Consider the following 26661-nt stretch of genomic DNA (forward strand, 5'->3'; position numbering starts at 1 on the left):
TTGTGTGCAATCAATTACAGTAGGGTATAGGGTAGGCTACGATTTTATGATGATTTAATGATGATTTGAGTGCCCAAATTGTGTCCCAACTTCATTTTTGCTGGCCCTGCCATCAACAGATTTCTGCCTGTGACAGTGGCCTAAATTACAGCGAGACTGAAAATGTGCACACGTGACGTAGCAGATTGCCCCTAGCAGTGGAACGGTTTGTAACGGTCCAGTTGTGATTAAATTAGGATAGCAGCACTGCTGCCACACCGTCCGAAATATCAGCCGTTCTTTCAACTCTAAAAGCAATCCATGTGAGATTGATAGTTTTTACCAGAGGCGCGCAAAATTCAGTTCAGATGAGCGGGCTACATAGGCTAATTTATCATCATTCTGACGCAGCTCCAACTATCCAAGCCTACATGACCGCCCGTCGCGATTTGGACCCTGTGTTCATTCCGCACATGCGAGTTAACTACGACAGGTCTAATGCTAAATGTGGTAAAACATAATAATTAGGGTTTCAACGGTAAGCACTATTAACCTCAGTTGAAGTATTGCCTACTGCAGTAGTGCACCTTCTCTACCAGAATAATTCGCAGACGCCGGGGGTGTGGTCTCTGACATCACTACGCGCAGTTCTCGAGTATTGGGAGCAGGTCTGGCTCGAGGTGTGGACCAGCCACGCATTTTTATACCGGGCTATATGGACGTCTGCTTTTATATTCGTCTGTCTTTTATACCGTGTGCATTTTAACAAGCAAGTCACATAAATTGGATAACGGTGCACGGATAGAAGGCAAGAGCTCTACGGCACTGAAAGGTAAGTTTACGCCGCAATTTCACAAAATAGGCTACCACTCGAGTTTTTGCTTGTTGCTCTAAAGTTCCTATTCGCCCAGTCACATTTTATATGTGACACGTTTGATTCCATGCCTTCATTTTATAGTGTGGCTATCATATAATATGTAGGCCTAATGTATAATATTAGCCACACACAATGTAATATGTCTATTGAAATAATGGTAGATTTTTCTCATGTCTGTAAATTCTGTATTGCGTTACTATAAATGATCCTTTTATTGCTTCCTGTCAATAGTGATGCAAATAATAACATATAATAATATGGCTTGTTATATCATTATATCAACATATTTAATGTCCTAATAAGGAGGCTATAACCATGTAACTTGGTGAAGTTTCCAGGTAGGGCTGGCTGGCAGCAGTGAGACCTGTGTTTAAGGCATTCTGCTGGAGTAGAGAGAGCTAGTGCTGGACTGGATGCCCTGCCTGTCTGCTCTGCAGTGGATTAATGTTATCCAGGTGTGGGAGGGAGCTAGGGTGGCCTGTCCTGAGTTCACTGTGCTGCAACACCTGACTGACAGAACAGAGGGGACACTGGGTAGGAGGATCCCACATCTATCTGTGGAACACTGCCAACTCTGCAGAACCTTAGAATCTCGGAGTCGAGGGACACACCCCATCAACCCCATCAAGGGCTCTAGGTCACCCTGTCTTGAAACAGTGCTACTCAGTGCTACCCTCCTCTGCCCCCCCCCCCCCAGTCTGTCTCTGTCTCTGTCTCTCCTCCATGCCCACCTCAGACCTCCACAAGCCCTGGACACACCAGACGGGAGAGTTGAGACTGACTGACTGATAGACAGGCAGACAGAGGGGTGGAACATCAGAAGTGTACCTAACCGAGGACGACAAACAGACCCACTGTCTGGTTTCTCCTCCTCGGTGAATGGTGCAGTTTCTCGCTGATTCTATACTATTCTCTTCAACTCAAGGGCTCCTAGACTTTTGGGTGAACACTAAAGTACTAGTCCTCGCTAAGGCATTGGATTTAAGTTTGCAAAGTAAAACAGAGGACTTGAATCAGTGACGCAGCAGACCTCAGTTGAAGCCTGAGGGACTATCGATGAGCCTGTGACTGTCGCCATGACAGCCAATGACAGCAGCTTCCAGTACCTCGCACTCTTCGAGTACAAACGGGAGCATGGTGATGACATCAGCCTCCAGCCAGGGGACATCCTGACGGTCCTGAAGGCCTCTCTGAAGGACTACCAGGAAGGGGATGAACACCACAGCCCCAAGGGATGGCTGCACGGCACCAACGAGCGGACCAAAGAGAAGGGCGACTTCCCCGGGACGTTTGTGGAGTACACTGGGGTGCTGAGGCAGGGGCTGCCTGCCGCCAAGCCCTGGCCCAGACCCGTTCCCCCAACGCCTGGGGGAACACAGAGCAGCGTGGGGCCCGGACACCAGCCTACAGGGGCCGCTGCAGCAGGAGGTAAGTTTTGGAACTGAGGGTGGGGGCATGCCAAGAGTACTCCATTCAGAAACATGGAGACTGGCCATCTGGTAAATGTTAGAGCTATCTGTTATGACCTGAAATGTAATGGTGCTTGGCTTTACGGTTTGGTCTGGTAATCTATACTGAACAAAAATATTAACGCAACATGCAGTAATTTCTATGATTTTACTGAGTTACAGTTCATTTGAGGAAATCAGTCAATTGTAATAAATTCATTAGGCCCCAATCTATGGATTTCACATGACTGTGAATACAGATTTGCATCTGTTGGTCAAAGATACTTAAAAAAATGGGCCTCAGGATCTAGTCACGGTATTTCTGTGCATTCAAATTGCCATCGATAAAATTCAATTGTGTTCCTTTTCCATAGCTTTTGCCTGCCCATACCATAACCACACTCTTCACAACGTTGACATCAGTAAACCGCTTGCCCACACGACGCCATACACATGGTCTGCGGTTGTGAGGTCAGTTGGACATATTGCCAAATCCTCTAAAATGACGTTGGAGACGACTTATGGTAGAGAAATAAACATTCTCTGGCAACAGCTGGTGGACATTCCTGTAGTCAGCATGCCAATTGCACGCTCCCTCCAAACTTGATACATCTGTGGCATTGTGTTGTGAGACAAAAATGCACATTTTAGAGTGGCCTTTTATTGTCCCTAGCACAAGGTGCACCTGTGTAATGATCATGCTGTTTAATCGGCTTCTTGATATGCCACTGTCAGGAGGATAGATTATCTTGGTAAATGAGAAATGCTCACTAACAGGGATGTGAACAAATGTGTGCACACAATTTGAGAGAAATAAACGGTTTGGCATATGGAACATTTTTGTGATCTTTTATTTCAGCTCATGAAACATGGGAACAATACTTTACATGTTGCGTTTATATTTTTGTTCAGTGTATACCACTGGGTTTTGTTGTAATTCTGGACTAGAGACAAACAATATCACTGACTGAATGGCAGTCTGTTATGTTGTGAGTCATCGTGGACCAGAGTGTGAATTGGGTTGCCTGTCTGAAGCATGTGTTAAAGCTTTACTGCAGAAAAAGATAAAAGAGTGTATTTCTGTACTTCCACCAGACCAGTCCTGAGAAGTGAACATGTTGTGACACAGCCACACCCCTGTGTGCTCCAGTAGGCTCCCATGTGCTCCAGATGCACAGCCAGCCTCAAAGATGCTAACCTGCGTTAGCGCTGTTGTCTTGCACTGAGTGTTCCTGTCACTGAATTAGTTCCTAACCAAACCTTGGTGTTAGTTCTGCTAAAATGAAGATGCACTAGCATTTGTGTTTACGAAGACGATGTGTATGTGTTTTTGAAAAGAGCTAGGTCTACGTGTGTGTGCCTGTGTGTGTGTGTGTGTGTGTGAGTGTGTGTGTGTGTGTGTGTGTGTGTGTGTGTGTGTGTGTGTGTGTGTGTGTGTGTGTGTGTGTGTGTGTGTGTGTGTGTGTGTGTGTGTGTGGTGTGAGTCTGAGAGTGTCATGACTCGCAGGCAGCTGGATTTGTTTTGATGTTTTATTCAGCATCCAGATGAACAAACGCAGCACTCTTCACAAAGAGGACAAGCTCTGGTATAAGCCTGTATCCAGACTTGCTTGTGAGCAAGCTAAAGTAACACTTAAATAGCTATCCTCTATTTGGCAGGCTTTGATTAGTGTTTTTACAGGGCTGGGTGAGCTCTGTTTTAGCTCTGTCTGTCTGGCCTGGGGTTAGGGCTGCTGAACAGTGACGTACCGGACACCTCCGCAAGGCAGGAGTTTTGAAGCAAATTTCTGACTATTCTACACATTTCTGGTTAGAGGGCTCTGAGGCCCAACCCTAAGAACATGTCATAAGCCATGGCAAAAATGTTTAGAAGTGCAGGATATTACCTTTAAAAATGCAACAATTTCTCTCAGCCTCATTGAAAAATGTGTAGAATAGCATGAAATTAGCTATAAAACAACACTTTTTTTCTTTCTGCCCCATAGCAAACATGTGTAGAATGGCATGAAATTAGCTTTAAAACCACAACATTGTCTCTCTGCCCAATGGAAAATGTGTAGAATTGCAGGAAGTTAGCTGTTTTCCTAAAAAAAAAAGTTGCATAGTGTTGCCGTTGTTTATCTGCTAAATGGGCCAGGCGGATTATTCCAGGACTGTTCTGCTTAATTGTCTGCCATGCTTGTCTCTTTTATGGGAATAGTTTAGGCCTGTTTTCTGTTATTTATTTATATTTCACTTTCTCTCTCTCTGTCTCTCCGAGTCTCCGTTTATCTTAGTCTCTCTGTATCACTCGCTCTCTCGTTGCTTTATAAACGGTCTACTGGATAGCCGTTGTTATGTTATGAGACTCCTAGCCAGCCATTCAGACTAAGCTAAACTAGGCCATCAGTCCTCAGTCCCTCCAGCCGTTCTTCCTCCCAGGCACAAGACTGTATTTGACTTGAATAATTGATTGGCTTGCTGGTGCATTGGATCATGGGGCTGACACGCTACACTCCTCCAATCACATATCACCTCACTTCCAGCAGCAGCAGTAGAAACAACAAGCAGCAGCAGCAGCAGCAGCAGCAGAGGAACATGGAGGTCTTAGTTTGCAGAGGGAAGAGTAGTGGCCAATCTACACTTCTATCACTGCTGAAAAGTCTGGCAGATCTTAGGTGTACGGTACTACGGTATGGGACGGTACAGGTATTCCACACCATTCTCTCCTCTTCCTTCATCACCTCGGCTTGGCAGGCAGAGAAGCGGAGTAAGAATGGATTAAAGGTAGACTCAACGATATGACGTAGATCCGTGCTTGACTTGGGATGAAAGAAGTGCAGGAGCTGTCTTTTTCCAAGTCGTTCCATTAGACTGTGTTCACTCTGATTATTCACATTTAAGGGTTCATACACATTTTCAATGACTTCACCAAATTTTCATGACTATTATTATAGCCTACATGAAAAACGTAAAAGTTACCATTATTGACACTGGATGGTTGCTTTGTCTAATCCGAAGTTCATCTCCTGCCGTTGTGTGGTCAACCTGCCATCTGGAGATTTCCTGGGTGTGCAGGCTTGGCTTTTGATCGAACCCTGAAACTCCAAGCCTGCATATCAAGGTCATGTTGAGCAGATGACGTTTAGGCTACAACTTGGTTAGACCAGGGCTTGAACAAAAGCCTGCACACCCAGTAGCTATCCTGGAGTATGGTTGCCACCCTTGAGAAAAAATATTGGGTAACAAACCAAGTGCTTTTGTCTTTATAAAATTATTCCTTCATTCAGGGATCAAATGGATAAGGTAGGCTAACATCTAATTTCAAAATCATGGGCATTAATATGGAGTTGGTCCTCCCCTTTGCTGCTGTAACAGCCTCCACTCTTCTGGGAAGGCTTTCCACTAGATGTTGGAACATTGTTGCGGTGACTTCCTTCCATTCAGCCACAAGAGCATTAGTGAGGTCGGGCACTGATGTTGGGCGATTAGGCCTGGCGCGCAGTCGGCTTTCCAATTCATTCCAAAGGCATTCAATGGGGCCCACTCATTTCTCTGTATATATCAATGATGTTGCTCTTGCTGCGGGCGATTCCCTGATCCACCTCTACGCAGATGACACCATTCTGTATACTTCCGGCCCGTCCTTGGACACTGTGCTATCTAACCTCCAAACGAGCTTCAATGCCATACAACACTCCTTCCGTGGCCTCCAACTGCTCTTAAACGCTAGTAAAACCAAATGCATGCTTTTCAACCGTTCGCTGCCTGCACCTGCACGCCCGACTAGCATCACCACCCTGGGTGGTTCCGACCTAGAATATGTGGACATCTATAAGTACCTAGGTGTCTGGCTAGACTGTAAACTCTCCTTTCAGACTCATATCAAACATCTCCAATCTAAAATCAAGTCGGCTTTCTATTCCGCAACAAAGCCTCCTTCACTCACGCCGCCAAACTTACCCTAGTAAAACTGACTATCCTACCGATCCTCGACTTCGGCGATGTCATCTACAAAATAGCTTCCAACACTCTACTCAGCAAACTGGATGCAGTTTATCACAGTGCCATCCGTTTTGTTACTAAAGCACCTTATACCACCCACCACTGCGACCTGTATGCTTTAGTCAGCTGGCCCTCGCTACATATTCTGTCTGTAATAAAGCCCTCTTGTGGGGAAAAACACATTCTGATTGGCTGGGCCTGGCTCCCCAGTGGGTGGGTCTATGCCCTCCCAGCCTGCCCAGTCACGTGATATCCATAGATTAGGGCCTAATTAATTTATTTCATTTGCAAAATGTATCATACAGGATGATTTCTGTATTTGAAAGTTATATATCTTGACAACTTGATTGCTGACAATCCCAAAATGTGTTGCTTATGTCAACAATGGACTAATGGTGGACTTTTCCTTTAACGTTGTAGCAATTACATTGCTGCTGTTTAATAGAGGGGAATCCCAGTTTTCCAACGGTGCAGATTTATTTAGCCTATCTACCTACAGTGACAGTGGAAAGGCGACAACGACGTGAATACCTAGTTAGCTATAGTTAGTCTGTGTTGTACTTTCATTATTTTATACCTGCCGCTGAAATGTCGCCCTCTCCTCAGGCAACGGCAAACTGGCACACACAGACATGCACTGAAGGTTCATTCCGTTAATGACGGATATGTCGATTGATAATATTTAAAAGTGTGTGTTCATGAATTACATTAACAACAATTATGAAACTAATTTCCATGACTTTTCATGACCTTACAAACCCTCATTTGACAACTTGGAACAGGGCATCATGCAAATTTAGGTTGCCGCATTTTCAATCTGCACAATCTCGAACAGTCTACTGTGACGCACAGAGTAACAGAGTGAAGCGAACCCGTGCACATGCGCAGATACTGTGTGTGACTGTGAGAGCAAAGTCTTGCATCTCTCCCATCTCAATATCCGCGGTGCTGCTCATGGCAACGTCATTTCACTGAATCTACCTTTAAATTCTAGAGTCCCAAGGGTGAGGCACATTATTTGATGGAATTATGGGGTCGCTCAAAGATGAACACGATTAGGGTCTCTGAATTATTATACCCATAGTCCTTCACTTCTTCTTCCTGTTACACTCTTGAACGTACATCAGCCAATTCCCACACCTCCAGTAACAGTCAATTCCAATCAGGTGAGTGTGTCTGTGTGAAACTGAACTGATAGATAGCAGCAATTAGCGAACATCCCCCTGTCTATCTCACCAAGCATCAGCGCTAGTGAGATAAATACAACAAGTGTGTCTGTGTGAAACTGCACTGAGATAGCGATTAGCGAACATCCCCCTATCTATCTCACCAAGCATCAGCGCTAGTGAGATAAATACAACAAGTACGCTGCAATTATGACAGTGGCAAATAAATCCCTGTTGGCTGTGTGATAATTACCTGCAGGTATGGAGCAGAGGTGGCGGATCCATGCAGACTAGTCAGGGTTCTTTGTGAAGGGAATAGGCAATTTCACACCAGCTGGAGCTGAAAATATTTCTGGTATGTCAGATTGTTCTGGAAATTCTCACATAAAAACTTAATTGGGAGGAAGGATGCTTGATTTGCTTTTTACATTTGTATCACAAACCATTTTTGTGAAAATCATGATGAAAGTGGCCATTTTAGGCCCATTTTAGACCTGTACATGCCTCCTGTAAGACCCTGTGATGTGAAGCGTACATGATGCAGACAACATGTTGGAGTCATTATACTCCTTATAGTGTGCTTTAACATGTTGGAGTCATTATACTCCTTATAGTGTGCTTTAACATGTTTGAGTCATTATACTCCTTATAGTGTGCTTTAACATGTTGGAGTCATTATACTCCTTATAGTGTGCTTTAACATGTCGAGTCATTATACTCCTTATAGTGTGCTTTAACATGTTGGAGTCATTATACTCCTTATAGTGTGCTTTAACATGTTGGAGTCATTATACTCCTTATAGTGTGCTTTAACATGTGGAGTCATTATACTCCTTATAGTGTGCTTTAACATGTGGAGTCATTATAGTCCTTATAGTGTGCTTTAACATGTGGAGTCATTATACTCCTTATAGTGTGCTTTAACATGTTGGAGTCATTATACTCCTTATAGTGTGCTTTAACATGTTGGAGTCATTATACTTCTTATAGTGTGCTTTAACATGTTGGAGTCATTATACTCCTTATAGTGTGCTTTAACATGTTGGAGTCATTATACTCCTTATAGTGTGCTTTAACATGTGGAGTCATTATACTCCTTATAGTGTGCTTTAACATGTTGGAGTCATTATACTCCTTATAGTGTGCTTTAACATGTTGGAGTCATTATACTCCTTATAGTGTGCTTTAACATGTGGAGTCATTATACTCCTTATAGTGTGCTTTAACATGTGGAGTCATTATACTTCTTATAGTGTGCTTTAACATGTTGGAGTCATTATACTCCTTATAGTGTGCTTTAACATGTTGGAGTCATTATAGTCCTTATAGTGTGCTTTAACATGTTGGAGTCATTATACTCCTTATAGTGTGCTTTAACATGTGGAGTCATTATACTCCTTATAGTGTGCTTTAACATGTGGAGTCATTATAGTCCTTATAGTGTGCTTTAACATGTGGAGTCATTATACTCCTTATAGTGTGCTTTAACATGTGGAGTCATTATACTCCTTATAGTGTGCTTTAACATGTTGGAGTCATTATACTCCTTATAGTGTGCTTTAACATGTGGAGTCATTATACTCCTTATAGTGTGCTTTAACATGTTGGAGTCATTATACTCCTTATAGTGTGCTTTAACATGTTGGAGTCATTATACTCCTTATAGTGTGCTTTAACATGTGGAGTCATTATACTCCTTATAGTGTGCTTTAACATGTGGAGTCATTATACTTCTTATAGTGTGCTTTAACATGTTGGAGTCATTATACTCCTTATAGTGTGCTTTAACATGTTGGAGTCATTATAGTCCTTATAGTGTGCTTTAACATGTTGGAGTCATTATACTCCTTATAGTGTGCTTTAACATGTGGAGTCATTATACTCCTTATAGTGTGCTTTAACATGTGGAGTCATTATAGTCCTTATAGTGTGCTTTAACATGTTGGAGTCATTATACTCCTTATAGTGTGCTTTAACATGTGGAGTCATTATACTCCTTATAGTGTGCTTTAACATGTTGAGTCATTATACTCCTTATAGTGTGCTTTAACATGTGGAGTCATTATACTCCTTATAGTGTGCTTTAACATGTGGAGTATGTCCAGATTCTGAAATACAAATGTTCACATTCATTTATTTATTCAACATTCAAAATATTAATATAAATATCTCAAAACAACCCTTTTTGATTTAGTTAATTTTAAGACATTGTTTGGATCCAGAGTGGGCTTTCTAATTCTGAAGTTATGATCCATTTTATCATCACCACCAACACAGGGAATGGGAAAATGGATTTAAATGAAACTCCCTCTGCTGGTGATTTTCTGAATGTGCTACATGAAGCCAAGATCAATGATGGAAAACAAACTTTGGCGTACTTGAAATGAAATGATGGGCAGAAAGACAAATTCAACTCCATCTTTCATCGAATCAGACGGCTTATTCATCACAAAACCGTTTGATGTCGCCAATTATTTTAGTGATTACTTAATTGGCAAAGTGTACGTTGTTTCCTCCGACACTTATTTTAGTGATTACTTAATTGGCAAAGTGGGCAAACTTAAGCAGGAAATGCCAACAGCGAACAGTGAGTCTTTGTATTCATGCTTAAAAAAATGAATAATGAAGAAAAGCATTGTACATTTTTATTTTGTAAAGTTAGTGTGGGACAGGAGACAAATTATTCTAGTCCATCAATAATGACAAACCTGGCATTGACAACTTAGATGGAAAGCTACTGAGGATGGTAGCTGACTCTATGGCCACTCCTATCTGTCAAATCTTTAATCTGAGTCTAGAGGAAGGCGTTTGTCCGCTACCCAAGAGTGGTAAATCGGTCTTTACTAGTTCTAACAACAGACCAAACAGCTTGCTGCAAGCTCTTAGCAAACAGTTGGAAAAATTGTTTGACCAAATACAATGCTATTTCTCTGTAAACAAATCGACAACAGACTTTCATCAGGCTTATAGAGAAGGACACTCAACATGTACTGCACTGACGCAAATGACTGATGATTGGTTGACAGAAATTAAGAAGACGAAGATTGTGGGAGCTGTACTGTAAGATTTCAGTGCAGCTTTTGATATTATTGACCATAACTTGTTTTTGAAAAAAAAAACGTATGTTTTATGGCTCTTCAACCTCTGCCATATCGTGGATTCAGAACTATCTATCTAGTAGAACTCAGAGGGTTTTCTTTAATGGAAGATTCTATAATGTCAAACATTTAGGGTGTGGTGTACCGCAGGGCAGTTCTCTAGGCTTTCTACTTGTTTTTATGTTTTACCAATGACATGCCACTGGCATTGAACAAAGCCTGTGTGTTCATGTATGCTGGTGATTCAACCATATACAGTGTATTTGAAAAGTATTCAGACCCTTTGACTTTTTCCACATTTTGTTACGTTACAGCCTTATTCTTAAATTGATTAAATTGCATTTTCACTCATCAATCTACACACAATACCCCATAATGACAAAGCAAAAACAGGTTAAAATAAAATAAAAAATACGGAAATATCACATTTACATAAGTATTCATACCCATACTTTGTTAAATCACTTTTTATTTTATTTTTACCTTTATTTAACTAGGCATGTCAGTTAAAACCTCTTAGAGATCGGGCTACTTTTTTCAACATTCTGTGAAAAATCGCGCAACATTTCAACGTCCTGCTACTCATGCCAGGAATATAGTATATGCATATGATTAGTATGTGTGCATAGAAAACACTCTGAAGTTTCTAGAACTGGTTCAATGGTGTCTGTGACTATAACAGAATGAGTTCCGTGGTCAAAATCGCCAGAAAACCTGGTCATTAAATCGACGAAGAAAAAATCAATCCACCAGCCCATGTATTGTCTATTGGAAGGAAAAATAATTAAGAGTGAGATTACAGTTCTTACAGCTTCCACACGATGTCGCCAGTGTTGTGATTTCGATTCAACTAAATCCTTGGTCATCTGAGTAATAGCCACATCCGGTTGTCAAGTCCACAGCTGTAAACAATGGAACCGGAAAAGTTAGTTACGTTACCCAAACTCGTGCTTATTGAATACAGATCGCTCCGTGATCAATTTGATCGTTTATTAATGTTTAGTAATACCTAAAGTTGGATTACAGAAGTAGTTTGAAGTGTTTTGTCAAAGTTTATAGGCAACTTTTTTAATTTTAAAAAATAACGTCGCGTTTAAAAAATGTGTTTTTACTGGATCTGACGGTGTTCATAAATTGACATTTTGGGTACACAAGGACCGATTTAATCGAAAAAAAGACCCAATTGTGATGTTTACGGGACATATAGGAGTGCCAACAAAGAATCTCGTCAAAGGTAATGAATGTTTTATATTTTATTTCTGCGTTTTGTGTAGCGCCGGCTACGCTAATTCCTTTGTTTACGTACCTTCTGGTATTTCGGCGTCTTGTCTGCTATCAGACAATAGCTACTCATGCTTTCGCCGAAAAGCATTTTACAAATCTGACTCGTTGGCTTGATTCACAACGAGTGTAGCTTGAATTGACTACCCTGTATGTGAATTTTAATGAACGTTTGAGTTTTAACGAGTGCTATTAGCATTTGGCGTAGCGCATTTGCATTTATTGTTGGCGAATGCATCCCGGGTGTGCCAGAGAGGTTAAGAACAAATTCTTATTTTCAATGACGGCCTCGGAACTGTGGGTTAACTAGCTAACTTTGGCAGCGATTACAGCCTTGCTACAAGCTTGGCACACCTATCTTTGTGGAGTTTCCCCCATTCTTCTCTGCAGATCCTCTCTGTCAGGTTGGATGGTGAGTGTCGCTGCACAGCTAATTTTAGGTCTCTCCAGAGATATTTTATCGGGTTCAAGCTCTTGCTGGGCCACTCAAGGACATTCAGAGACTTGTACCAAAGCCGTTTCTGCGTTGTCTTGGCTGTGTGCTTAGGGTCGTTGACCTGTTGGAAGTGAACCTTCACCCCAGTTTGAGGTCCTGAGCGCTCTGGAGCAGGTTATCATCAAGGATCTCTCTGTACTTTACTCCATTCATCTTCCCCTTGATCCTGACTAGTCTCCCAGTCCCTGCCGCTGAAAAACATCCCCACAGTATGATGCTGCCACCACCACGCTTCCCAGTAGGGTGGGTGCCAGGTTCATTCAGGCCAAAGAGTTCAATCTTGGTTTCATCAGACCAGAGAATCTTGTTTCTCATGGTCTGAGAGTCTTTTAGGTGCCTTTTGGCAAACTCCAAGCGGGCTGTCTTGTTCCTTTTACTGAGAAGTGGCCACTACCATAAAGGCCTGATTGGTAGAGTACTGCGGAGATGGTTGTCTTTCTGGAAGATTCTCCCATCTCCAGAGAGGAACTCTGTTCTTGGTCACCTCCCTGACCAAGGCTCTTCTCTCCCAATTGTCTTGGTGGTTCCAAACTTCTTCCATTTAAAAATGAAGGCCACTGTGTTCTTGGGGACCTTCAATGCTGTTTTTGGTACCCTTCCCCAGATCTGTGCCTCAACATAATCCTGTCCCGCCCAGCCGCACTGCTTCTTGGCACACTGCTTGCTTAACCGGGAAGCCAGCCACTCCAATGTGTCGGAGGAAACACCGTACAACTAGCAACCGAAGTCAGTGCATGCGCCCGGGCAGCCACAAGGAGTCGATAGAGCGCGATGGGACATGGACATCCCAGCTGGCCGAATCCTTCCCCTATCCCGGACGACGCTGGGCCAATTGTGCAACGCCTCATGGGTCTCCCAGTCGCAGCCGGCTGCGACACAGCCGGGGATCGAACCGGTTCTGTAGTGCAGATCTGTAGTGACGCCTCTAGCGCTGTGATGTAGGGCCGTAGACCGCTGTGCCACTCGGGAGGCCCAGGGTCTAAATACTTATGTAAATATTTCTGTTTAAAAAACATATATAAACTTGCAAACATTCTAAAAATCTGTTACCTCTTTGTCATTATGGGGTATTGTTTGTAGAGTGATGAGGAAAACATTAAAATAATCCATTTTAGAATAATGTAATGTAACAAAATGTAGAAAAAGTCAATACTTTCCGAATGCCCTCTCAGCAACCACAGCTAATGAAGTCACTGAAACCCTTAATCTCTTAACAAGGAGTTGCAGTCAGTTTTGATATGGGTGGCCAGTAATAAACTGGTCCTGATCATCTCTAAAACTAAGAGCATTGTATTTGATACAAATTATTCCCTAAGCTCTAGACCTCAGCTGAATCTAGTAATGAATGGTGTGGCTGTTGAACAAGTTGAGGAGACTAAATTACTTGGTGTTGCTTTAGATTGTAAACTGGCATGGACAATACATATAGATTCAATGGTTGTAAAGATGGGGAGAGGTATGTCTGTAATATAGAGATGCTCTTCTTTTTGGACACCACACTCCACAAAGCAAGTCCTGCAGGTTCAATTTACTTATTTTGATTATTGTCCTGCAATGTGGTCAAGTGCTGGCAGAACTCTGGCAGATGGCTAATATATATCAGATGGCTAATGTAAATACTATGCTGCCACTCTCTCTTGGCTAGGAGTTGAGGAGAGACTGACTGCATCAATTCTTCTTTTTATAAGAAACGTGTTGAAAATTGTTTTCATACTTACGCACAGCTCTGACACACTTACGCCACCAGACATGCCACCAGGGGTCTTTTCACAGTCCTCAAATCCATAACAAATTCAAGAAAGCGTAAATTATTATATATAGAGCCATTATTGCATGGAACTCCCTTCCATCTCATATTACTCAAATGAACATATTGTTCAAATGGCTTTCTCAACAGCAAATGAGGTTCCTAATAAAATACCAATACCAATCCTAATGGACAGTGTTGATTGGTTAATGACCTATAATGTACATTTATATGTACAAAATGGGTCATATCATTAAAAGTACTCTGGCAATGTGATGTTTGAAGATAATATAAACTAGGCAAAAAATGAAACGTCCCTTTTTCAGGACCCTGTCTTTAAAAGATCATTTGTAAAAATCCAAATATCTTCCCAGATCTTCATTGTAAAGGGTTTAAACACTGTTTCCCATGCTTGTTCAATGAACCATAAACAATTATTGAACATGCACCTGTGGAACGGTCGTTAAGACACTAACAGCTTACAGACGGTAGGCAATTAAGGTCACAGTTATGAACGTTTAGGACACCAAAGAGGCATTTCTACTGAGTCTGAGGAAAAAAAAGGGATGTCCAGGGTCCCTGCTCATCTGCGTGAACGTGCCTTAGGCATGCTGCAAGGAGGCATGAGGACTGTAGATGTGGCCAGGGCAATAAATTGCTATGTCTGTAATGTAAGACGCCTAAGACAGAGCACAGGGAGACAGGACGGACAGCTGATCGTCCTCACAGTGGCAGACCACGTGTAACACCTGCACAGGATCGGTACATCCGAACATCACACCTGCGGGACAGTTACAGGATGGTAACAACAACTGCCTCGAGTTACACCAGGAACGCACAATCCCTCCATCAGTGCTCAGACTGTCTGCAATAGGCTGAGAGAAACTTGGCTTGTAGGCCTGTGTAAGGCAGGGCCTCACCAGACATCACCGGCAACAACGTCGCCTATGGGCACAAACCCAATGTCTGTGGACCATATGGGACTGGCAAATAGTGCTCTTCATTGACGAGTCGTGGTTTTGTCTCAGGAATGAGCGTTACACCGAGGCCTGTACTCAGGAGCGGGATCGATTTGGAGGTGGAGGGTCCCCATCATGGTCTGTGGCGGTGTGTCACAGCATCATCGGACTAAGCTTGTTGTCATTGCAGGCAATCTCAATACTGTGCTTTTGATCCTCCTCCCTCATGTGGTACCCTTCCTGCAGGCTCATCCTGACATGACCCTCCAGCATAACAATGCCACCAGCCATACTGCTCATTCTGTCCGTGATTTCCTGCAAGACAGGAATATCAGTGTTCTGCCATGGCCAGCGAAGAGCCCGGATCTCAATCTCATTGAGCACGTCTGGGACCTGTTGGATAGGAGGGTGAGGGCTAGGGCCATTCCCCCCCCAGGAATGTCCGGGAACTTGCAGGTGCCTTGGTGGAAGAGTGGGGTAACATCTCACCGCAAGAACTGGCAAATCTGGTACAGCCCATGAGGAGGAGATGCACTGCAGTACTTAATGCAGCTGGTGGCCACATCAGATACTGACTGTTACTTTTGATTTTGATCCCCCCCCCCCTGTTCAGGGACACATTACTCCATTTATGTTAGTCACAAGTGTGTGGAACTTGTTCAGTTTATGTCTCAGTTGTTGAATTCTGTTATGTTCACACAAATATTTACACATGTTAAGTTTACTGATAAACTTGAGAGGACGTTTATTCTTTTGCTGTGTTTATGTTCCAAACAATATATCTAAAACTTAATCAAAAAGGGTCATTTTTATGTTGAATAAATGTGAACATTTGTATTTCAGAATCTGTGTTAAAGCACACTATAAGGAGTATAATGACTCCAACATGTTAAAGCACACTATAAGGAGTATAATGACTCCAACATGTTAAAGCACACTATAAGGAGTATAATGACTCCACATGTTAAAGCACACTATAAGGAGTATAATGACTCCAACATGTTAAAGCACACTATAAGGAGTATAATGACTCCACATGTTAAAGCACACTATAAGGAGTATAATGACTCCAACATGTTAAAGCACACTATAAGGAGTATAATGACTCCAACATGTTAAAGCACACTATAAGGAGTATAATGACTCCACATGTTAAAGCACACTATAAGGAGTATAATGACTCCAACATGTTAAAGCACACTATAAGGAGTATAATGACTCCAACATGTTAAAGCACACTATAAGGACTATAATGACTCCACATGTTAAAGCACACTATAAGGAGTATAATGACTCCAACATGTTAAAGCACACTATAAGGAGTATAATGACTCCAACATGTTAAAGCACACTATAAGGAGTTTAATGACTCCAACATGTTGTCTGCATCATGTACGCTTCACACATCGTAGGGTCTTACAGGAGGCATGTACAGGTCTAAAAAGGGCCTAAAATGGCCACTTTCATCATGATTTCCTCAAAAATCGTTTGTGATACAAATGTTTAAAAAGAAATCTGTCAAACAGCCTTCCTCCCAATAAAGTTTTTATGTGAGAATTGCCAGAGCAATCTGAGATAGCAGAAATATTTTCAGCTCCCGCTGGCGTGGAATCGCCCTAATGGGGTAATCATATACCACACACCGCCTGCTGGAAATGAGCACACGCGGACACAGAGAGATGGCTGTTATATCAAGAACTGTCCGTGTTTAAAGGGATGTTTCCTTTGAAGTCATTGGCAGAAGCTATTAACCTCTATGGCATGTGTTATTACTGTCCCCTCTCTTTCCTCTGCCTGTCTCCCTCTCTACCTGTCTCTCTTTCTCTCCACTTCTCCTTCTTCGTTTCTGTCTATCTCTGTCTAAGTCTCCGTGTCCATCTCCCCCTCTCTATCTGCCATGTTCAGCTGTAGATGAACAATTAGCATGTTATCCCTGACCTACACAGTATACGTTAAATGTATCTGAGCCCTAACTACAGAGAAAGACAGCTGTATGGCTGAATAGGGCTGAGCAATACGGCCTAAAAATTATTTTGTGTTTTTTTTTCAAACTTATGGGCGATTCACAAAATATATCGCAAAAAAAGACTAAAAACATCTCTAAATAAGCTTTGGTGTACAACTAAAGGTCAAATACATTACATTTCAAACAGCAGTAATCTAACGAATTCAGGGCTTGTGAAGCTAAATATATGCCTTCCATAACCATAATTGTATTATTTCATCGAAATAGTTTTACCTGCTTTTTTGCAATAATCACTGATCTGGGTTTGAAGTCTATGAAAATGACCATTTTGTTCCAAATGTCACCAGAACCATGCACAATGCACATCCACTGATAATGACTAACTGATAGAAAATGATAGAAAATGATCATCAACAATCTCTCAAATGCTAGCCCACATGCTAGTGAGTTTCCAGCTCATCTTTATATTTATATATAAGTTTGGTGGAGGAGGGTCTTGGTTTATGTGTGTGTAAACTAGAGAAAGAGGCAAAGTGAGAGGTGTTACTCTCACTAAAATCTGTCCAAAATCAGCCAAATGTGTTCTTATGGGCTTACCTTGTACCTTATTTTACTTTGTACCCAACGACTCCCATTGTTAGGGAGGAGACGTGCATCTCATCATTATATACAGATCTCTGGTGTAAATTGAAAGGTGCACACAGCATAGTAGGAGCGAAGGAGACCAAAAAAACTACATGAGAACAAGTGGAAGGACATAAATATAAAAAATAAAAATAAAAGATTCTTGTGATATAGGCATTTGGAATATTGCGCAAAAACATAGATTATAATTCATTCTATATAACGCCCAGCCTTATGGCTGACTACAGACAGGGTTCGCCCAACATCAGTGCCCGACCTCACTAATGCTCTTGTGTCTGAGCGATATATATCAATATATACCCGCAGCAATGTTGCAACATCTAGTGGAAAGCCTTCTCAGAAGAGTGGAGGCTGTTATAGCAGCAAAGTGGGGACCAACTCCATATTGATGCCCACGATTTTGGAATGAGATGTTTGACGACCAGGTGTCCACATACTTTTGGTCATGTAGTGTATGAGGAGAGGAGAGAATCAGATTCATAATGTGCACTGCAGCTAGGGTTGCAAAGGGTCGGAAACTTTCTGGAAAATTTACGGAATTATTCCTTGGGAGTTCATTCTTGGAATTTGGTTAATTGAGCTTAAATTCATTTTAAAATGTTAGCTTATAACATTGAACCTTTTTTGTGGGATACACATGTGTGAGGCCCGCCAATGGCAGATACTGATGATATGGGCCCTCTTCATGAGTGAGACAAATGGGTGGGACAGAAGGGGAAAATATCTTTCTCACACACATGGCAATCTATCAGTGAGGTAGGCTAATGTAACAGGCTAGCAGCTACCACACACAAGATGCTATTGAGCCCATACTACTACACTGTCTGAACCAAGAACTACATGCTTTCTGGTTTTTGATTACAATACTGTGTGGGGTGAATATATTTTATATGACATACATGATTTTTTGTTAACTAGTAAATAGAATCCTACAGCAAAATGTGTTTAAATAATTTCTAACCTGTTAACAATTTCTGCTAGTTAGTTTTTGCTACCATGTGGGTTTTAGCTTGCTTGAGCCTTGCTAACTGAGGAGTGTTATTTCACCTGTTTCCATGCATGTTTCATTTAAAAAAAATCTAACTGCTTAACTATTGATCTGTACATGGAATTGTATTTGTTTTTTTTACTCCTTTTTTCTAATCTTTACAGTAAAATGCCATGGGCACTATCTGATGTGTGGAGGCATTTCACTGCAGCTAATGTAAAAGGAAAAGCTGTGTACATTTGCAAATACTGTGCCAAATCACATGTGAAGAATGCACAAAGATGCATTCAGCGCTCACAACATGCAACCTCTGACAAAAGTCCATCTACTTCTATTCGAGTTGAAAATGATGAATCAAACACATTATCGATAGCAACTGGTTCACCTCTGATGCTCACAGGCAATGTGTATTGGAAGAGATTTCTGAATGTTCTTTGACCAGCATACATCCCTCTAAGCAGACATGCTTTATCTACTCATGAGTTCAAGGGAAGGTCAAGCAAATCATAGAGAAAGCAGACTGTTGAAATCATCTCTGATGGGTGGTTGAATGTTTGTGGGAAATTATAATTACTAATATAATAACCACCCCTCAACCAGTATTCTACAAGAGCACAGACACAAGGGACAACAGACACGCCAGGCTCTACATTGCAGATGAGCTGAAAGCAGTCATCAATGACCTTGGACCACAGAAGGTATTTTCACTGGTGACAGACAATGCTGCGAACATGAAGGCTGCTTGGTATAAGGTGGAGGTGTCCTACCCTCACATCACACCCATTGGCTGTGCTGCTCATGCCTTGAATCTGCTCCTCAAGGACATCATGGCACTGTAAACAATGGATACATTCTAAAAGAGAGCCAAGGAAATGGTTAGGTATGTGAAGGGTCATCAAGTTATAGCAGCAATCTACCTCACAAAGCAAAGTTGTAAACTTGTTCTCAACTAGCCTACCTGGTTAAATAAAGGTGAAATAAAATAAATATAAAGTGAGAAGAATAAGAGCACCACATTGAAGCTGCCCAGCAACACCTGTTGGGGTGGTGTTGTCATCATGTTTGACAGTCTCCTGGAGTGTAAGAAATGGCCACATCACAGTCAGCCAATATGGACAGCCCCATCAAGGGGATCCTCCTGGATGATGTATTTTTGGAGAGAGTGGTAAGCAGTCTGAAACTCCTGAAACCTATAGCAGTAGTCATTGCACAGATTGAGGGGGGCAATGCCATCCTGTCTGATGTTCAGACTCTGCTTGCAGATGTAAGAGAAGAAACCGTACTGCTCTGCCCACTTCACTGTTGCTCCAAGCAGAGGAAACTGCAGTTCTGAAATACATCAAAAAGCGTGAAGACTTCTGCCTGAAGCCCAGACACGCTGCAGCATACATGTTGGACCCCAAGTATGTTGGCAAGAGCATCCTGTCTAGTGCAGGGATCAACAAGGCCTATGGTGTCATCACTACCGTGTCTCGCCACCTTGGCCTGGATGAGGGCAAAGTTCTTGGCAGTCTGGCGAAGTACACTTCCAAGCAAGGGCTTCGGGATGGAGATACAATAGGGCGGTCGTGCCAATATATCTCACCAGCCACCTGGTGGAAGGGACTTTGTGGATCTGAGGCTCTTTCCCTGTTGCCTTCATCATCCTCCAAATCCCACCAACATAAGCCGCTTCAGAGTGCAACTGGTCCTTGTTTGGGAACACACACCAAAGCATGCAACAGGCTGAACAATACAAGGGTTTAAAAATTGGTGGCCATCTGGGGAAATTTGAGGCTTTTTGAGCCTGACAACGAGCCATCCTCAACAAGGTTGAAAAGTGACAGTGAAGATGAGGCCTCAGAGTCTGATGATCAAGAGGTGGACATTGAGGATGTCCAGGGAGAAGACATGGAAGCCTGAGAGTCTGATGTTCAAGAGGTGGACATTGAGGAGGTCCAGGGAGAAGACATGGAAGCCTGAGAGTCTGATGTTCAAGAGGTGGACATTGAGGAGGTCCAGGGAGAAGACATGGAAGCCTGAGAGTCTGATGTTCAAGAGGTGGACATTGAGGAGGTCCAGGGAGAAGACATGGAAGCCTGAGAGTCTGATGTTCAAGAGGTGGACATTGAGGAGGTCCAGTGAGAAGACATGGAAGCCTGAGAGGAAAACAACCAAAGCTTAGTCTGGAAACTATCATTTTACAGATGTATGTTGAAAACGTTTTTGGGAGATGCTATGGATCATTGGGGATCATTCAATATTCCCTTTCTTTTGCTGTTCAGCAAAATCATCCCATGTGAAGAGTCAACTCATTTAATTCAAGTTCAATTTGTAACTAAATTGATTTTTAAAATTTCTATTGAAAGGATTTAATCATTTGCAATTGTCTTCTTCTGATAAGGTAAAATGTTTATGTTTCTGTCTCCATATGATGGTAAATATATCCAATGCAAAAAACATCTACATTTAAATGGTATTAATAGTAATTTGCATCTATTTCTGTTAATTCCCATATATTCCCTTTAATTCCCATATATTCCCGTTAATTCCCACTGAGAGTCCACCTCTGAATATTCCCCAAAATGTGCAACCCTAACTGCAGCACTGTTTCATGGTCCTCTCCTCTGAAGCAGAACAGGCAGGAGAAGTAATGTCTTTTTGTTTCAGTTTCTAGATGGAGGCAAAGAGGTGTTTTGTCCTGTAGATTTGTACTCTATTCGTAGTCCCATTAATCCTCTCTCTTTCCCCCAGGGAGACAATTTTTCCATTTCATCCCATGGCTATCTCTCTTTCTCCTCTTCTAATCTCTTCTTGCTCTTTGATGAGGGAGTCAGTGGAAGGGTATATGAAGGGTGCAGTATTGCAACAGGCTGATATTGTGTTTCATGAACCATTTTTACAGCTCTGTTGGGTCTGTCGGAAGAAGATGTAGGACATATTCTGTGTCCTCCTTTTGACTTTTCTCTGAATCATATTTGTCTCTTGTTGGAAGGGGTGTGTGTTGCTCATCTATAACATACAACACTCTTCTGGCTCTCACACCCTGCTCTGCCCTGTTCTGTTCTGCCCTACTCTGCCCTGCGCTGCCCTGCTTCAGCAGTGCTGTTGTTGTCGAGGAACGCAAAGTCGGTCTCACACATTTCATCTCTATGTTCAGAGCATGAGATCAGCATTACAAACCAATTAGGATTAGCAAACTACTGCCACATAGTCGGTTCCCAGGAGTCCCATCAGATAGTGTGGCTCAACATGAAAAGGGTATACGCTGAGTGTACAAAACATTAGGAACACCTTCCTAATATTGAGATGCACCCCCTTTTGCCCTCCAAACACCCTCTTTGTTGGGGGAATGGACTCTACAAGGTGTCAAAAGCGTTCCAAGGGATGCTGGCCCATGTCGACTCCAATCACTCCCATAGTTGTGTCATGTTGGCTGGATGTCGTACACACAGGAAACTGTTAAGAGTGAAAAACTCAGCAGCTTCGCAGTTCTTGACACACTCAAATCGGTATGTCTGGCACCTACTAACATAAATCTTTTGTCTTGCCCATTTACCCTCTGAATGGCACACATACAGTTGAAGTCAGAAGTTTACATACACTTAGGTTGGAGTCATTGAAACTCCATTTTTCAACCACTTCACAAATTTCTTGTTAACAAACTATAGTTTTGGCAAGTCGGTTAGGACATCTACTTTGTGTATGACACAAGTCATTTTTCCAACAAATGTTTACATACAGATTATTTCACTTATAATTTACTGTATCACAATTCCAGTGGGTCAGAAGTTTACAAACACTAAGTTGACTGTGCCTTTAAACAGCTTGGAAAATTCCAGAAAATGATGTCATGGCTTTAGAAGCTTCTGATAGGCTAATTGACATCAATGACTCAATGAAAAAATAAATAATTCTCTCTACTATTATTTCACATTCTTAAATAAAGTGGTGATCCTAACTGACCTAAGACAGGGAATTCTTACTCGGATTAAATGTCAGGAATTGTGAAAAACTGAGTTTAAATGTATTTGGTTAAGGTGTATGTAAACTTCCAACTTCAACTGTACACAATCCATGTCTCAATTGTCTCAAGGCTTAAAAATCCTTCTTTAACCTGTCTCTTCCCCTTCATCTACCTTCATCTACACTGATTGAACAGGTGACATCAATAAGGGATCATAGCTTTCACCTGGATTCACCTGGTCAGGGTATGTCATGGAAAGAGCAGCTGTTCCTAATGTTTTGTACACTCAGTGTATGTTGCTATTGTTAGTGTCATCGTGATTAATTTGATATATTGCCCAGCCCAGGGTTGTTTGATCTCCTCCTCCCTGGAAGCAGACAGAGCCCATCAGGCTGTCATATCTCAGACCTATTTGTTCTCTGCTGAACACTGTGCAGGATACTTCTGTTTGTCAACAAACGAGTGCTAACTTAACACGTTATGATATCTTAGCATATAGATAGCTCCTCATTAGCTGCTCTCATGCCTTTTCCTGGAAATACTCCGGTCTGGTTGACAGACAGACAGGCAGTGATCACTAGCAGCAGTCTGATGGCTTCAGTCAATCGGATCGATGCTGCAGCACTGGCCAAATGAGTAGGCCTGTCTAAAGGGTCTCATTTGGTGTTATTTTTAGTTTGGCTCAAGGTTAGGCTGCTTTGTGCTGTTGTTGTTGTGGTGGTGGTGCTGTGTAGAGATTTCAGTGGGCTACTGGTATATGTGTGTTATATGCTAAATGTGAGAGAGGAGTGGAGAAAGAGAAAGGGGGATAACTAGTCAGTTGTCCAACTGAATATATTCAACTGAAATGTGTCTTCTGCATTTAACCCAACCCCTCTGAATCAGAGAGGTGCGGGGGGCTGCCTTAATTGACATCCACGTCTCCAGCGCCTGGGGAATAGTGGATTAACTGCATTGCTCAGGGGCAGAACGACAGATTTTTACCTTGTCAGCTCGGGGATTCGATCTCTCAAGAAGAGAGGAGTAAAGAGGAGTGGGGAAAAGAGGAGAGGAAGATAGAGGAGAGGACTAAGAGGAGGAGGATAGAGGAGAGGAGTGGAGAGGTGAGAAGGGAAGAGGAGGATAGATGAGAGGAAGAGGAGGGTAGAGAAGCGAAAGTAAGAGGAAGATAAAGGAGAGGAGAAGGATAGAGGAGAGGGGGAGGGGCGAGGAGAGGAGGATAGATTAGAAGAGGAGGATAGAGGAGAGGGGGAGGGGCGAGGAGAGGAGGATAGATTAGAAGAGGAGGATAGAGGAGAGAAGGAGAGAGGAGGCTAGAAGAGAGGAGGATAGAGGAGAGGAGTGGAGGATAAAGGAGAGGAGGAGAGTAGAGGAGTGGTGGGGAGAGGAAAGGAGGATAGAGGAGAGGAGACGAGGATAGAGGAGAGGAGTGGAGTGGAGAGGAGGATAGAGGAGTGGAGGGGAGAGGAAAGGAGGATAGAGGAGGAAAGAGGAGTGGAGGATAGCAGGGGAGATGAGAGGAGTGGAGAAAAGAGGAGAGGACTGAGAGGAGGAAGAAAGAGGAGTGGAGGGGAGAGGAGAGGAGAGGAGGAAAGAGGAGAGGAGGATAGAGGAGAGGGGGGAGAGGAGAGGAGGATAGAGGAGGAGGGGAGAGGTCATGGAAAGGGCAGGTGTTCCTAATGTCTTGTACACTCAGTGTTTAACATTGCTGTTATCCGTGTCATCATGATGTGATAAGGTATTTGATTAAAACTATGACACACTACACTACTCTGCAAACAAATAAAATGGATTTCAGGGAAAGTAAAGGAGAATGAATGCCCAATAGTGTCTGAAACGTTTTGACTCTCAGACCAGACTGTGCAAATGATATGAGTATGTACTTGGCATGATGACCATGGCAATATCACCACACCATATTCACACGAGCATCTTGGGAGCCGTAAAATAACACTGGAGCTGATCCACAGGCTTACCAAATAACAATAACCTTAGTATAGTAGGCAATATGCTAACGTGTCTAATCTCTGTAGTATTAGAGTTTATGGTGTAGCTTTAGATTCATGGTCCATTACCAGGACCAGGGGATGTGTGTGTTAAAGTGATTAATAGTGCTCAGGTGATAAACTTATACATGGCTGTAACCGATAATGTGTCAAACAACCATGAATAACACAAGAGGACACCTAGACCTAGAGCCCAGGCAGAGACCCTCCTCAGAGACAAGCTGGGAACGAAGACTCTAGCTGTGTTCCAATACTAACACATTGTATACCACACACTTAATTAGTATATCATTTACTATTAGTTCATTTTAGTATACTGTAACCAAACGGTATCCTTTCAGTTGAGCGTACTTGCGCTACACCTGTCTACTGGATTTTGATGCTGTTGCTAGCTACTTACAGACTACTTCCAGACACAAATAATAGAACAGCTCACTCTGACCATTTTACTCGCCCTAGTAGAGCTGGTGAGGCTGTTTTCATGTTATCCAGTGTGTTGGTGACTGTAACTGTGCTGCTCGCAACAATGTAATTAAATTGTCAGCCAACATAACGTGTAACGTAACTTATTTGAAAATTCAGAACTTTATTGCTCAACATTTTCTTTACATTTGTCATAATTAGTTAAAGCAATGAATTTGTATCTGCTCTCGTCGGACTTTGGCTGCATATTTTCCACCATTTTCTTCAAATCTGAATTTGTATTTTGGCGAATGTAGTACGACATCTGGGAACTTTTGGCATACTAACTATATCCATATATCCATCCATACTACTAGGAAGTGAGGGTATTCCTAAGCATACTACATACTGAATTTACATCACAAATAGTACAGTTAGTGCAGTTAGTATGAGTATTTGAAACACAGCTACTGTGTTCTGGTGTTCTAGTTTTCTATTCCTGTTTGGCTGTATATAGTACTGTATACTACTAGGTGATATTGTGTTCTAGATTGTAATGGATTAGTTGCACAGTAATGGAACTTACCATTAGTGAGAGCTGAGGTTGAGAACCCTGGTAGCTGTCTGTTCTTAAAGGTGCAACATACAGAAATCGCTCCACCCTTTTCTGGTTGCTAAAATTCTAATAGTTTGCCAGATTTCAGTGTACAGTGTATGTGACAAAACAAGCAATGTGTGGAGAATCATTGTCTCATCTAAACCGCTGTGAAATATCCTTTCAATAATCAAAAATATTGTCTTTCAGCTGTTTGAGCTTCTGTACAAAACTGAAAGTAGAAGACGAAAAATGAAACAAAAGAATGGGACGCATAGAAATAGCACACATAGAACATATCTACCTATTCTTAAACTTGCTTTCAATTAGAATGACAGATCTATAACTCACATTTCTATGTGACTTTGGTCAGGTCACCCAAAACGTTACAAATAGCAGCTTTAATGGGCCGTTATAATGTGTACTGTAAATGCAGAAGAATAGAAAGAGACAAGCCTCAGTGGCTGAGCAGGGATGGTGAGAGGGAGAGATATGCACTTTAGAGCAAGGGAGGCAGGTAGGTGGGAGTATTTCCAAGCACTTCCAATAAAGCCCTTTTACTGGCTACCTTATTGGCCCTAGTATTGCTTGGCTGGATCCAACATCCATGCAGGGGAATTTACTTTTGATTTAAAAAAAACAGAGGCCCTCTATTGATTTTTTTATTTATTTATTCCGAAATGCACATTCATTTTCCCCTCCAAAATAAAACTAGTTGTTAACTTCTTGGTGACGGGGCAGTATTGAGTAGCTTGGATGAATAAGGTGCCCAGAGTAAACTGCCTGCTATAATATATATATATATAGTATATATGCATATTATTATTAGTATTGGTTAGAAAACACTCTGAAGTTTCTAAAACTGTTTGAATGATGTCTGTGAGTATAACAGAACAGAAAACAGACAAATCCAATCAGGAAGTGGGAAATCTGAGGCTTGTAGTTTTGTAACTCAGCCCCTATTGTAGGTACAGTGGGATATTGGTTATGTTGTACTTCCTAAGGCTTCCACTAGATGTCAACAGTCTTTAGAACGTTGTTTCAGGCTTCTACTGTGAAGTGGGACCGAATGAGAGAG

At 42.1% G+C, this 26661-nt stretch overlaps 1 protein-coding gene across 1 annotated transcript in view; it reads left to right on the plus strand.

Annotated features, from left to right (window-relative positions):
- The first annotated feature begins 668 nt into the window (after positions 1–668).
- Positions 669–26661, plus strand: part of LOC135513189 (phosphatidylinositol 3-kinase regulatory subunit gamma-like) — a 400919-nt gene continuing 374926 nt past the window's right edge. Inside the window, exons 1-2 of the mRNA XM_064935982.1 lie at positions 669–811; positions 1188–2284. Of these exons, the coding sequence (XP_064792054.1) occupies positions 1933–2284 (352 nt within the window). The 5' untranslated portion in view covers positions 669–811; positions 1188–1932. The remainder of the gene's footprint in view (positions 812–1187; positions 2285–26661) is intronic.

The sequence above is a fragment of the Oncorhynchus masou genome, chromosome 24 (assembly GCF_036934945.1).
Source record: "Oncorhynchus masou masou isolate Uvic2021 chromosome 24, UVic_Omas_1.1, whole genome shotgun sequence".
Lineage (NCBI taxonomy): Eukaryota > Metazoa > Chordata > Actinopteri > Salmoniformes > Salmonidae > Oncorhynchus > Oncorhynchus masou.